The sequence below is a fragment of the Asterias amurensis genome, chromosome 3, assembly GCF_032118995.1.
Source record: "Asterias amurensis chromosome 3, ASM3211899v1".
In the NCBI taxonomy this organism is placed as follows: domain Eukaryota; kingdom Metazoa; phylum Echinodermata; class Asteroidea; order Forcipulatida; family Asteriidae; genus Asterias; species Asterias amurensis.
In genome coordinates, this window is record NC_092650.1 from 7,006,397 (window position 1) to 7,022,501 (window position 16,105).

Below are 16,105 nucleotides of genomic sequence, written 5' to 3' on the forward strand. Positions count from 1 at the left end.
ATAGTTTTTGAGAAAGAAGTAATTTTCCACGAATTTGATTTCGAGACCTCAGATTTAGAACTTGAGGTCTCGAAATCAACCATCTAAACGCACACAAGTTCGTGTTGCAAGGGTGTTTTTTTCTTTCATTATTATGTCGCAACTTCGATGACCGATTGAGCTCAAACTTTCACAGGTTTGTTATTTTATGGATATGTTGAGATACACCAACTGTGAAGACTAGTCTTTGACAATTACCAATAGTGTCCACTGCCTTTAAAAGGATTGCCACTGGGAAGATGTTTTTTAAATCAGTGAGCTCTCAGATTTGAACTATATAAATGTACCCCCCCCCCCTAACTGTTTTGTCTTTGGCAACCCGGATCTTGAGCATGCTATCATTAGTGCCCTTTGACGCACACCCGTCAGCATACATAGTCTCGAACGAACTCCTATTTATTGCCAAGGCATTAAAGGCAGTGGACACTATTGGTAATTACTCAAAATAATTATCATAAAACCTTTCTTGGTAATGAGTAATGGGGAGAGGTTGATAGTATAAAACATTGTGAGAAACAGCTCTCTCTGAAGTGCCATAGTTTTCGAGAAAGAAGTAATTTTCCACGAATTTGATTTCGAGACCTCAGATTTAGAACTTGAGGTCTCGAAATCAACCATCTAAACGCACACAAGTTCGTGTTGCAAGGGTTATTTTTCTTTCATTATTATCTCGCAACTTCGATGACCGATTGAGTTCAAATCTTCACAGGTTAGTTATTTTATGCATGTGTTGAGATACACCAACTGTGAAGGCTGGTCTTTGACAATTACCAATGGTGTCCACTGCCTTTAAATCATATTAATTCAGCAATAATACGAAATGTGTATCCGTGTTCTGTGCGGGGACAGTTAATTGTTCAATCGTGAGTAAAATACCCCACTCTGACATTTAATTAACTAAACTTCGCTTTGGCCTTTATACATTAAGGCAATTTTAATGAGGACTCGATCAGTGTCGAAATGGGTTGAAAACGTTGAGGTTTGACGAAGAGGTTTACGTGATATAGTCGTGTCCCCCTGGGGTAAAAGATATCATTTTACGCTCCTTTTTTTTCTCTTCAAATAAGGCTGTTGAATTATTTGCTCACTCTGTCAGTACATGATAAGACCATTTCTAGAGAGCCTTCGGGTGATATAGAAGTAGACAAAATTCCTAGGCTTATAGAAGAGTATAAAAAAAACTCAGAAGATCCAGTCCTCCCTTTCTCTCTCTACGAATGGTGATGATACGATAAGCTACAATCTTTTGGCCTACTACTTGTTATCAGCTATTTACTTGGTTGCTTTCTGGGGAAACGGAACCAAGAAGTATCCTTCATTGTGACATTGCGTTGCGTTGCAAAAGTCGATGCACCGGGATAGATGTATACACGCCAAAAAACTTAATGGTGGGTGGGTGGGGGGGGGACAAACAGGCTATAGTTATTATTTTAAAGACACTGTACACTATTGGTAATTGTCAAAGACCAGTGTTCTCACTTGGTGTATCTCAACATAAGCATAAAGTAACAAGCCTGTGAAAATTTGGGCTCAATGGTCATCGAAGTTGCAAGAAAATGATGAAAGAAAAAACACCCTTGTTGGACGAATTTGTGTGCTTTCAGATAGGAATAAAATACTTCTAGCTAGATCTTTTTTATTATTTGAGTGAGAAATTACCTCTTTCTCAAAAACTACGTTACTTCAGAGGGAGTCGTTTCCCACAATGTTATAAATTATCAACAGCTCTCCAATGCTCGTTACCAAGTCAGTTTTTAAGTTAATATTTGTTTTGAGTAATTACCAAACGTGTACCTCCACTTTAAACAACATTATTCTGCGTATGATTTATTGTACCTGGCAATTATAAAGGCAGTGGACACTGTTGGGTATTACTCAAAAAATTATAAGCCTAAAGGTTTACTCTTTCTTTTTAAGTGCAAGCAATTTTTTGTTTAACCTTACTTGGTAACGTGTTATAGGTAGCTGTTGATAGTATAAATCATTGTGAGAAACGGCTCCCTCTGAAGTAACGTAGTTTTCGAGAAAAGGAGTAATTATCCACGAATTTGATCTCGAGACCTCAGAATTACACATGTTATAATAGTTGTGCACAAGACAACAAACATTTAATGAACATTACATGAACATCAGATAAACATTGAGTAACTCTTTGCAGATCATGTATTTGACAAACTCGGGCACTTTTTGTTCGTTGTTTTATACACATCGATGTTATTGCTAGCATCGCTATAAATGCTTCAACAGGGGGTGGTTTTCAAACTTTGTTCATAAAATGGACACGAGCAATGTGTAAGAATGACTGTGTGATTTGCAACAACAAAAAACAGATGGTGGCACCAATAGTTTCCTGTTTCGTTATAGATTTTTAAAGGTGACAATGACTAACCTAAGATATTCAGTTAAGAATAGAAATGGTGCGAACTATTGGAAATTGTCTAATCACCATGCTTACAACTCATTGTAAATAATGTATTCATAAATACCGCAGACAGTTTCGCTATTCCTATTGGTGGAGAGCGCGTCACGTGGGTGTGTATAAACCTTTGATAATGACCAGTAAAAAGTGTTGAAACATGGGCGTGACACGCGAGCTTGCACCTGTCTTATAAGACAGTTTCGTCATTCCTATTGGTCGAGAGCAACGGCTGGAACAGTTGTGCCACATCACGCGATACGCGCGACGCGCACAGCATTCCCTTATAAGGAGTTGTTTACCCGAGGGCGGCGGAGGGCTTTACCATTTCATAGCTGGAGGGGTGTTGTGTTGAACACAGACTTATGAATTATTTGAAATCCATCTCACGACACAATTTTGTTTGTGGTGCCAAAATGCTTTTGTTTCCCCCAAATGGAAGGCCATCTTTTACAGGGAAGGTGAGAGGCAATAATTTCTCAGGAATTTTTATTTGTGTTTTCTCAACAGTTTCGGACGTGAGCAATGCACTGTATCTCCCTGAGCTAGAGATCAGACAAATGATTGTAAACACCCACAATACCTTGCGGCGGAAGGTGGCCACACGGTGGGCAGACAAAGGACTGGCCGCGAGCGACATGAGGAAAATGGTAGGTCAAGGTTTAAATTTAAAGAATGCACTAAAATGCTACCCCCCCCCCCCCCCCGACCTCAATAACAGGGTATAGGAAATTAGTCCTTATACTTTTACCTTATCCATATTGAAAGTCATCCCCAAATTATTTTTCTTTTGTAAGTTTTCTGAATGTGTTTAGTTTCCAAAATCAATGTGTATAGATATAATAATTGCAATCTTGCCCATAAAAAAAAAAGTCCAGCGGTGATCGTTTAGCTACGTACTGCCATGTGATATTTTCTTGCTGTTCGTCATTAGTGACCTGTTGCAGGTAACTTGTTATTAGTTATTTGTTTATCCCCCAAACCCAATAAATGTTTCATCTCTATTACAGAATCCCCTTAATTATTGTGTCATTGTTGTTGTTTTTGTACAATTGAGACAAGTTATAGGCCGAGAGGACACGTGAAAAAGCCGATGTCGTTGTTGTTTAAGTTATAGCCAACGAAAATAGGATTTCTCGGTCAATTTCGGAAAATGAGCAGCCAATTTAACCACCAAGCTATTCTATTTCGCACAAAATCGAATGCTACTCAAAAGGGTCATTCGATTTCGTTTTGGGATTAGTCAAATGTAATGTTGCGTCATTCGAATTAACAAAATAATCATTCAATTTAACAATTCATCAAAGCAGCATTCAAATTCGTAGACGCTTCTTGAGGCGTGTGTGTCACGAAAAAGAATGACGCTGCGCAAAATTGAACAGAGTATACTAAAGGAATTTGGCTAGATTCAAAACGAAATTGAATGGCCGCATTCTGAATTTGTCACACAATAACAACTGGAGAGGCAAAACAGCTTTAATTTGAACGCATGAAAATGAAATTGACTGCTCATTTGCCGAAATTGACCGAGAAAACCTATAATATGGGGATGATAACCAAAATAAAAAATAGTATCAGTTACTTTTATGCTTAACCACATTCCAATTAGAATCAACTTGAACTGTCTAAGTTTTGGAGAAGTCTTTCATCAGTCGCCGCTACAACATTTTACAAAAAAATTATCAGAGAATTACAGACTCGCTTACTTTGTATCTCTTTGCTTTATAATGGTGAGCAAAACAAAACTCCATGATTCGTTTGCCGACCGAGTGATCGAACGCAAGGGACTGAGGTGTTTCTAAGGATCAGGAAGGTTCGAGTACCGTCCTTGATACTTCTTAAGCACGAAGCTTTGCCATAATTGCTTTTGGTTGGGACGTTAAACCATACTCCAGGGTAAAATGCATGTCTGGAGAACCGGTAAAAAAATATATTTACAGTTATTGCTCAGATAATCTGTTTGTCCCTGTATTTTGGGCAGTGACTTCCGAGTGCGCTGTAGCAACCTTTGTAAGGTGTTACATAAATGAGTCTCATAATTCAAAATATTAACTGGAAATAAATAATGATAAGCGCTTTGAGTAGTAGATCAATCGGTCCAAAAAACTAGAATTATTACATAGTAATAAAGAAGTCGGTATTTAAGAGAGGAAGTTGTTAACTTAGTATGTATGAAACACGGGAATACTGTCTTTGGGTTTTTTCTCGGTTTTTTTTCATCGAGTCATTTTCCACTTTATTCTAGCTCCCTAAAAAGCACTTCCAGTCACCCTTATCCCCCACAAAACGAAAGCGAACTGTGGACAAAGTGCATATCAGCTCTTCGAGCGATTTATCGATTTTGCGTGGGGAAAAACGCAATTTCACGGGATATTGTGCGATATCCATTTACACTTTTACAGGGTTGCTCAATTTCGTAAAAATAAAAAGTGTGATTTCCTTTCGATTGTGCTGGATGGGGGGGGGGGGGTCTCTACATTTTTTAATATAGGCCCTTCCTTTGGGCATGGAAACATATACTGTTGATATAGGTGTACTTTCTGAAGACACTGTTTTCGATTTATCCCTTTAGTCCCTGCACCGCCCGAGTTTGCTGAAATCCAATTTCTCACGATTCTTGCAGTAAATTACTGGAATCGTAGTTCAAATTTTAAAAGATAGCCATGGCTTAATGTGTATGCACAATTTTTATCCTTTCGGTAATATTTTTATAAAAGTACAAGTTCTCATGGGAACAATAAATGCCTCTCGTTAAACGGCTACGGTAATTTTTATGACGATAATTTTTGTGCACGGATAAAATGGACACAATAGCTTTTCAAGGCTTTTGTCTGGCTCAATGCTCATACTGATTAAATGCGAAGGCGTTAATTTTCGACAATATCATCATAAAGGATGAACAGTTTCCTGTTTACTAATGACCGTTTTATTTTTCGTAAGAGCTAAATTATTTCATCATCATTAGCTTCGACAAGTCAACTGTGAAGTGAGAATTAATAACGATCTATAACAACTAGATATATTAACAAATGCGTAGACCTACTAATGACTATCGAGTTTTCTTTTGATGTTCCTTTTTTCCTACAAACACAAGCTAGCGAGGTTTCCTCGTACCGCATACAGTGTATCGCTATAGGCGGCTGGGCGGTACAGTGGCTAAATGGTTATGTGTAAATTATTGTCTTTACAGAATGGCTAATATTACGAGGGTCATATGGTTATAATCGTTATTATAAAAAATAATAGCTAAGGCCATCTACCCTAAACTCATTATATTAGTATTAAAAAAATGGTACATTTATATTTCTGGCAAGGGAACCAGAGATGCCTCATATTAAATGAACTTAATCAATGTAGCTTGCAAGCCTGAGGAAAACCTGTATACAAAGTTGCTTGCTATGGACGTGAACCAGAAACATTGGGGCTGACTCATACGTCTCTTCCCTGGGTTTAAAACACTGGACCGACGGCTTAGAGACACTGGACAGTATCGGTAATTGTCAAAGATTAGTCATTACAGTTGGTGTATCTCAACAAATAATGCATAAAATATAACAAACTTGTGAAAATTTGAGCTCAATAGGGCGTCGAAGTTGCGAGATATTCATGAAAGAAAAAACACCCTTGTTACACGAAGCTGTGTGCTTTCAGATGTTTGATTTCTAGACCTCAAATTCTAAATTTGAGCTCTCGAAATCAAATTCGTGGAAAAATTACCTCTTTCTAGAAAACTACAGAGGGAGCCGTTTCTCACAAAGTTGTACTCTGTCAACCTCTCCGACATTACTCGTTACAAAGAAATGTTTTATGCCAATAATTATTTTGAGTAATTACCAATAGTATCCACTGCCTCTAAGTCTCATCCAACGCAAGTAGGCAAAGTCACTTGCACTGGGACACAGGTGCCACGGTCGGGACTCGAACCCCCACACTTAACATGGATGATTTTGGGAGCCACTTCAATGATATAATTATAGTTTTAAGTTTGATGATGGTTTGGGTCATGGTTCAGTTTGTTAAAATGATAACGAAACTGTGTTGTGTGCTTGATATTTCATTTGAGGTAGTTTTTTGTACAAATATTTGTATATGCGTTAGTTAAATAACTGCTTCATTTGCCATACACGCACATTTGGGAAAAGCGTTGGACGTTGGATTTTAAGAATAATCATCACCCCCCCCCCCTCACTTCTGTGACAAACTCTTGGTGGCGCACTTTTTAACGAACCCTCCTAATTATTCATTGCTTGTTTTGTGTCTGTTTGCATTTCATCATTGTTGTGTATCATATCTACAATTTAAATCGAGCACAATTTATTTTCAACTTCAAACAATTTGAATTTAACCACGCTAGGACAAGCAGCCAAATTTGTACACCTCAAATTGCAGCAAGTACACATCAAAGTACACATCAAATTGCAGCACGAAGTACAGCTTTGCTTTGATCTATGGCACAGCAACACTTTAGTAGGCCTACTTCACCTCAAGAGGCTAACAAACATTAAAGCTTTCCTCCTTAAAGAATACTCTTTCTAAAAACAAACAGTACAATTTCAACTGTGTGAGATGTTGTTGAGGGGAAAGAAGAATAATATTTGGAGAGAACTAACATATTAATACTCCGTCTGATGAACGAGGTGTTTTCGTCACACCTAAATCAAAAGCTAGCATCACAAACATCGAGACCAAAGTATTTGTTTTTCTGCCTTTTTTTACCGTGTTTCTCATTGTTACTCCTCGCATGTTACACACTGACGCTTACATTAAGGGGTGTCTCCGCTCTGCCACGCACCCTACCTGCACAAATATTATCATCATTTTTTTACGCAATTGAGTTTTCTGAAGCTGTTATTTTTTCGCAGGTCATCAGCGGCTACGTAAACCTTCTTTGTGTCTTAGCAAAGATGCATGCACCGAGAGGGCAAAACATAACTGCAATGATTTTGAGAGGCTGGTGGTAAACACCCTGCGAAAAACGTTTGTCTTTTTCCCCCTTTCTTTTCCAGTATTTTGACTGGGGTGACATGAATAACATGTTTGTTTGCTCTAGGGTGGACAGAACAAGTTCTCGACAATTGCCGAAGTATTTGAGAGTTTTTTGAGAGAGACAGAGACACGGACTTGACAAAGTAAGGCAGTAGCTTGATACCGCCTCATGTGTCTTTAGTGTGTCCAGTTTAACAGGCGATGTTTGTATTAGTTTTGATTGTTCGAAAATCTTTTGACTAATTTTAAACCCGGGTAACCTTTTAATAATAATGGTCCCCGTTTCGAGGGGGTATGAGACTGCTGCTCTTATCGACCCCAAGATCGACCCCGATTCTCCAGCTTCATTTACACACCTTCACCTTCGCGTGTAACTTTTTAATAAAGGCAATGACAAAAACAGTTCAAATTTTATTAGAGAGATGAATTAGCTTCTGGGTACAGATTGTACAACTCTTAGGCAGTTCACATATTAAAACCCGCTCACACTGATATCTTGTAATCCTGGAGTAGTATATGTATGTGCGTGTTCGATTAGCTTCTCTGGGTCGACCCCGCGGTGCTCACCCGAGTGAGCCCCTGACAAAAGCTAACATCTGACGTCACACTTCGAGCTCGTAAATAACGCCCCAGCAGACCGGCATCAAAAAACAGCGTGTAGTTTAACCTTTGACATTATTAGTTTCATATATAAATACGCAGTCAAATTCTATTGCGGATTTGAGAGCAGTGTACTGTTTGGGCAGCTAGCTCATGTCACTGCACGTTTATAAAAATGATAGTACACTGGATCTAGCGGCAGGGACCTGTCTTTATCCTTGCAGATAAAGACAGGGGCAAGTCTAGAGCCAAGCGAATTCCCACACTCGCCCTCTCGTGGTGACGTCACGCACTTCGGGCCAACCTCGGACCCGTTAAGCAGGGCACTGGGGGCTGACCCGGGTGAGCCCCCAGTTCTATGTTCCTGGCAAAGAAACAAAAGGATGCTTATAAGTGAACTTTAATTACAAGTTTACAAAACAGTGTAATTGATACCCTGCATTTGCGTAGGAATTCCAAAACAAAAGACGTTCGATGACGTCGTACTATTTCAAATAATATTTTTTCTTTACATTTTGTTTGCACAGATGATTGTTTAGTTCATTCCTGAATTTCGATGAAATTGAATCAAGACACCACTTAATTTTAAGTGTTCGTTGGGGTAAAATGTCCTCTTTGGAATATATAGACACATTCATTTGTTGTTGGTGTCCGATGAAAATGTTTTTCAAACTTCACCCTGAAAGAGTATCAAAATCATACACCATTTGAACATGAGGTAGGAGACCTTAAATTATTTTCCCCGACTTTTATGGGGACTCTCACTTTTATTTCAAAACTTGTCTGTGCGCCCCTCCCGTCCCCGATACAACTCAAGAATATTTTGTAATACACACTCTTTGAAGCTGATACTAAAGCATAAAAGACAAGATAAAGATCAACTTAATAGTGGTTGAATACTTGAAAGTAATCGTCCCATGGTTTGCCTATTAAGCTTGCTAACCGATAAGCTATGTAAGACGATCAAATTTCCTTTGCGAAAAACAATTATTGTGTCATATTTCAAGAATTTGATAAGTTAACATCAATGGCCTACGGACACCTATAGTGTCACGCGATTGACTTCAACGCGGAGTTTTTTATGGCATTTTTTTCTTCTTCTCTGACGACGATGGAGAGAAACCAAGTGCTTCGGGAGGCTCTTTATTAATAATCTATCTTTCACGCAGCTTTTTGAAAGCCAAAGTAAAACAATACATTCCAAATGTGAATTAAGAGTCCGATTTATACCACAGCTTAAAGACACTGGACACTATTGATAAAATGTCAAAGACCAGTCTTCTCACTTGGTGCATCTCACCATATGCATAAAATAACAAACCTGTGACAATCTGAGCTCAATCGGTCATCGAAGTTTTGACTCGGAGATAATATTGAAGGTAAGAAAAACACCCTTGTCACACGAAGTTGTGTGAGTTAAGGTGGTTGATTTCAAGACCTCAAATTCATAATCTGAGGTCTCGAAATCAGATTTGCGGAAAATTACCTCTTTCCTTTCAAAAACTAAGTCACTTCATCAGAGGGAGCCATTTCTCACAATGTTTTATAATACTGTCGACCTCTCCCCATTACTCTTTACCAAGTAATGTTTTATGCAAATAATTTATTTGAGTTATTACCAATAGTGTACACTGCCTTTAAACATGCGTGAGATACACGTTAACAAGCCAGCAGTGGAATAGCACAACACATGATCCTTGCTCAAATCTGCTAAGTGTAATGATCATTAATTTACGTCAGCCCGATTTCAAGTTACTTTGAACAAAAATGGCCAAACAAAATTGAGTCTGTTTACCAGATAAAAAAAAAGAGTTTACCCAACAGAATAAGTAGCACGAAAATTAACTGTAAGAGGTCATGGACTCATTGTCCGTTGCATATTATTTAAAGCAATACCTTTATTAGAAGCAGCGTGAAATTTGTCCCATTTTCTTTTGTTATAAAACATCATCAGTGCGCAAATAATTCTGCTTGCATGGTGGAAGCAAGTCACCTGAAACAAATGTCATGCATTATTTTGGCTTGTGTTTAGCACTCTGTGTCTTTGCTATAGAACTTTAATAAGGGAATCAATGTGTGGTGAAGAGGTTTTCAACTAGTGGTTTAATCCCAACGAGGCCTGGTTCTTGATAGTTTTACCGAGACGAAGTCGAGGCAAATTATAAAGAACCAGGCCTCGGCGGGTTCAAACCACTAGTTGAAAACCGATTCAACACACTTTGATTCCAATTCATAATTATATTTTTCGGTCAAAAAACATTAACACTTATGGTCAAAAAGTAATGGTAAGGCCCAGTCAAGGCCCTCGGGTAAACAACTCCTTATAAGGTATTGCTGTGCGCGTCGCGCGTTGCTCTCGACCAATAGGAATGAAGAAACTGTTTTAAAAGCACAGGTACAAGCTTGCCCATGTTTCAACACTTTTTACATGTCATAAACAAAGGTTTAACGTACCTACGTGACGCGCTCTCCACCAATAAGAAAAGCGAAACTGTCTGGTTTTTATGAATGAACATTGTAACCAGCAAAAACACATGTCTGTATTTATAGTGTGTCTGACTGGTCTTCCATTTGAATGCTTTTGCTTTCAAAATGTTGGCTCCTGAGTTGGGTTGGGATAGACTCACTCGGACTCGACACTCTGCAGCTTGTAAGTTTAAGGCATTTGCAGCCCCAATTATTTGCAGATGGTTTTAAGCAATTTCCAAATGCATGTCGATAAAATTAATTTCTGACACATTTTTCAGGAGAGTTCATAAACTTGAACACAACACGGAGTCACACATGAGAAACAACGCCAGTGGCTGATCGGATCAATTTTCTGTCAGATGAATCCATAATTAACGAAGTATCGGTGCTGAGGTATTAATATGACACTCTTTCCCCCGGTTCGTTGGAAATTGTTTACAAAAATGATCGATCTGTGTTCTTGTCAGCTGCGTGCATTGCCCTCATTTATTCCTCAACCCAGTCATCTGCCTTCAGTCTATATGACCCTTTGCAGTCCCACTGCACTGCCGCGGGGGGCCAAAGGTCACCACACGAAATGGCGGGAAAGTCACGTCTGCGACCAACACGTGGCAAGGTAGGGGTTGACTCGCGGGCGATCGGCTCGCCTTGCCTTGCTTGTTTCACGCCCGTCTTCTTGCAAAGCGGGGATCGACACTTTCATGGTGTAACCTTGCGGCTATATCAGAATCGAATTCCACCATGGCTGGCTGGGATATGACTGTATAATGTAGTCTTAAAAACTGCCAAACCAGCATTCAAGGCTTGTGCGTGAGAATAATTGACATATTTTCTAAATGGATTGTGTGACTTTTTCACTTCTTAGAGTTAAGTACGGCATTACTATTGCCATTGGTTGCCCGCGGCGGTGGTTACCAATATATACTTGATGTGTTGATAATTGTCTATTCCTTTAGGCAATCTGAATGTGTGCATGTCAGAACGGATAGAAAGCGAAGTGAACATTTGTATTGTTCAATTCAATCACATTACTTAAAAGGAAGGTTCGGAACCACTCTTAAAATAACGGCAACTAAAAAAAAAAAAATAGCATCCGTGAAAATTGTCCATCTTAAATGAAGTCATGTTCGAGGAAACTGCATCTGAAACCTTTCGAAATGGTAACAGCTTGTTGTGGGTTGTTACAACAGAAATTAAGAACAATGTATTTACATACTGCAAATTGTGCATGATTTTTCCCAATTTCCCCGATTCACATAACGAATTCACTATGCCTTCGATTGTTTAGTCAGCAATACCAATATTATGTATAGTACAATTACAATACATTGAAAGACAATATGCAAAAAGACAGACTCACTTCCCAACGAGAAAAAAAAAATAATCAAAAAGTATTTCGACACTACACAACTTCTGACCTGATTCCATAATAAAAAGCGATTATCCTTCCTCCTAATGCCGTTCCAAGGATCTTTGCAGGGAATGCACTTAAAGATTGAAGTAGCACGCGTGAACTTTGAGGCTCGAGATTCGTCTTTAAAGGCAGTGGACACTATTGGTATTAATTCAAAATAATGTTCCGCATAAATACTTACTTTGTAACAAGCAATTGAGAGTCGTTGATGACACTGTAGATTTCCACGAAATTGAATTTGAGACCTCAGAATAAAATTGTGAGGTTCCGAAATCAAGCATGTGAAAACACACAACTCTGAGTGACATTTTCTTCCATTATTATCTCGCAACTTCGATGACCAGTTGAGTTCACAGAGGTTTTATGCACATGTTGAGATACACCAAATGAGAAGGACTTGTTTTTGACAATAACCATGAGTAGTGTTTATTGTCTTTATAAGAGAAAGTACGCCTTCGGTTTTAAGAACTGTCGCTTTGTTTGTATTTATATTCCAATTCAAAACGTCGTAGCGTTTTTAAAGATGCTGGGCACTATTGGTAATTATCCAAGACTAGTCTTTACAGTTGGAGTGTTTCAACATATGCATAAAATAACAAACCTGTACAAATTTGAGCACAATCGGTCATCGAAGTTGCCAGATATTAATGAAAGTAAAAAAAAACACCCGGTCGCACCATGGTCACACGAAGTTGTCTTCAAAGACAGTGGACACTAATGGTAATTGTCAAAGACCTGTCTTCTCACTTGCTGTATCTCAATATTACATAAAATAACAAACCTGTGAAAATTTGAGCTCAGTCGGTCGTCGAAGTTGCGAGGTATGAATGAAATTAAAAAACACCCTTGTCACACGAAGTTGTGTGCTTTCAGATGCTTGATTTCCAGACCTCAAATTTTAAACTTGAGGTCTCGAAATCAAATTCGTGAAAAATTACTTCTTTCTCGAAAACTACGTCACTTCGGAGGGAGCCGTTTCTCACAATGTTTTATAATGTCAATCTCTCCTTATTACTCATCACCAAGTGAGGTTTTACGCTGATAATTATTTTGAGTATTTACCAATAGTGCCACTGCCCATAAGCCCACACTTTCACAGATTTTCGCATCAAATTATGTTGAGACCACTCTTCATTGTCAGCCGATTATTCAGGTCATTATCACCTGCTTGGCACGGTCAAAAAACTTGATGTGAAGCGTCACAAGATATGCTTCAAACCAATCAGGATTCCTAACGATATAAACCTATATTTTCTGACAAGATGAAATCTAATATACCTGAAGTGAAATTCATTTTGAAGTTAAACTGCACTGACTGACCGAACACGTCGTATACAATGTATACACTGCTTTTATTGGATTGTACTAGAGGGTGGAAATTTGTTGGCTGAGTATTTAGTGGTGGCTGTCTCACCAGTCATTCATCCGTGCTTTACATTCTTAATAGTTGTTTTAATATTAATGACAAAGAGAGTCCCCTTAAGGTCCGATGGATATATGCAGGCAGGAGGGAGACTATTGGCGGGGGAAACGTCACAACAACACGGTCAATGACTTCTCCCATTTCTCGGTCATCGTAGGCTGGAGTAAAGATAAACATCGGTCCTGCACCGCTCTAATTGGGCTTTGAACTCTTTTGATTCTGGCTTTTAATTTCAATTGTCGGAGACCTTTTTCCCAAACTCTATGGTCAAAAAACCATCCCCTTCGAATGAAGGAGAGGGGACGCCTCTTTAAAGTGACCGCATTATCATCACCAAAGACGGAGATGTTGAGTTGATAGGTTTTTCGATACGGTCACAGATATCATGTTGACAGTGATAATGATAGAAGAGCACCCGTGTAGATAATATGCGCAAAGCTCATAGCTCGTGAAGATCGCTCGTGGTGTGTTTAAACTAGATTGATTGACGATCTGTGAGCTGTGACACACAAAAGCTACAGGCTTATGCTGGATCACCCTGCTGAAATTGGTTTCTCCGGTAAGGATGTAACCCCGGTGTTGATGAAGGGGGTTATTTCGTCTCTCTTGATCGGGTGTTGACAAGACGAAACTCGTCTTCGGTTTCCGATCTTAAACGATTAAAATCAGCGCGTTACGTGTGTCACCCGAGAGTTGAACAACCTACTTGTTTTCTTTCTCTGCATGTCCCACCCTCTCCCATTTCAGAAAAAAAAATGTTTACTTACTTTTAGCAATCTTTTACTCTTAAAGACACTGGACCCTATTGGTAGTTGTCAAAGAGCAGTCTTCTCTCTTGGTGTATCGTATCTCAACCTGTGAAAATTTGAACGCAATCGGTCATCGAAAGTTGCGAGATAATAATGAAAAGATAAAAAAAAATTCCAAATCTGAGGTCTCGAAATCAAATTCATGGAAAATTCATAATAATGAAAAGATAAAAAAACTTGTCACACGAAGTTATGTGCTTTCAGATTATTGACTTCGCGACCGCAAAATTCTAAATCTGAGGTCTCGAAATCAAATTCATGGAAAATACTTTTTCTCGAAAACTACGCTACTTGAGAGGAAGCCGTTTCAATGTGTTATCAATAGCTCCCCATTACTCGTTTCCAAGTAAGGTTTTATGATAATTATTGTTTTGAGTAATTATCAATACTGTCCACGCCCTTTAAAGGAGATTGCAATTGCTTACCTGTGTATTCTAACACACAGTAAGCTAACTTGCTTAATTTATTTCACTTGGTGCGAAACAATTCTTGTTCGTTGAGATTGTACCAGAAAACATTTATTTTAACAGGATGAGAGTACTCTTGGTTATTAAGATCTGTATGTGTGACCCTATCAAGTAGAAAATAAAATCCTACTTTTTCCAATGATGATGCCTGCAAGTGTCCAATTAATATACTTTGCGCTTAATTAACTCACGTGAACTTCTGTTCTACTTTTATCTTATTTCAATTCTTAATTCTTTACCTCTTGAAATTACCTACATATTGTGTAACAAAGATGGCACAAAGTTGTACCATTATTTACAATTGTTGCGATATCATCAGCTGGATCCGATGATAACCAAATGATCATATAGGTCTCTAACAAAAAGTCATCTTTGGCAAAATGAACTAATCGAAGGAATGGGTGGATACCATTTTTACCATCATAGGATCAATCCCAAACTTCGAGGATACATGATCTGATTAAAGGCAGTGGACACTATTGGTCATTACTCTAAATAATTACTATAGCACAAAACTTTACTTGGTATAGTGGGGAGTAGTATAAAACTTTGTGGGACACAGCTCCCTCTGAAGTGCCATAGTTTTCGAGAAGGAAGAAATTGACCACGAATTTGATTTCAAGACCTCAGATTTAGAATTTGAGGTCTCGAAATCAACAAATATGTTAAACGCACACAACTTCGTGTGACAAAGGTGTTTTTTCTTTCATTATTATCTCGCAACTTCGACGACCAATTGAGCTCAAATGTTCACAGGTTTGTTATTTTGTGCATATGTTGAGATACACCAAGTGACGAGAAGACTGGTCTTTGACAGTATTACCAATAGTGTCCAGTGTCTTTAAAGGCAGTGGACACTATAAGTAATTGTCAAAGACTAGCCTTCACAGTTGGTGTATCTCAAAATATGCATAAAATAACAAACCTGTGAAAATATGAGCTCAATCGGTCGTCGAAGTTGCGAGCTAATAATGAAAGAAAAAACACCCTTGTCACTCGAAGTTGTGTGCGTTTAACATATTTGTTGATTTCGAGACCTCAAGTTCTAAATCTGAGGTCTCGAAATCAAATTCGTGGTCAATTTCTTCTTTCTCGAAAACTATGGCACTTCAGAGGGAGCCGTTTATCACATTGTTTTAGACCATCAACCTCTCCCCAATACTCGTCACCAAGAAAGGTTTTATGCCAATAATTATTTTGAGTAATTACCAATAGTGTCTACTGCCTTTAACGTATCTCAAAAATATTCGGGGCTGATCTTGTCACTTGGACGATTCTTCTTGTAAGGAGGGACTCAAAAAGAGTATTTGAAATCCGATCTCCCCACAGGTTGCGGTAAAAAAAAAAGCCTTGGCGGAATCATCGATGGACAACACTCGTAGGCGGTGTGTGACGAGTATACACAGAATCAAAAGAAGATACTTGCGGGGTCTCGGGCGTTAGATTTCATCCCACTGACCTGCACTACGATATCAACTCCCA

General features: G+C 38.6%; 1 protein-coding gene across 1 annotated transcript in view; it reads left to right on the forward strand.

The window, feature by feature from the left end:
- The window catches only part of LOC139935259 (cysteine-rich venom protein VAR5-like), a 48,749-nt gene that overhangs the window by 18,681 nt on the left and 13,963 nt on the right, over nt 1-16,105 (forward strand). Inside the window, exon 2 of the mRNA XM_071929769.1 lies at nt 2,966-3,105. Within this exon, the coding sequence (XP_071785870.1) occupies nt 2,966-3,105 (140 nt within the window). The remainder of the gene's footprint in view (nt 1-2,965; nt 3,106-16,105) is intronic.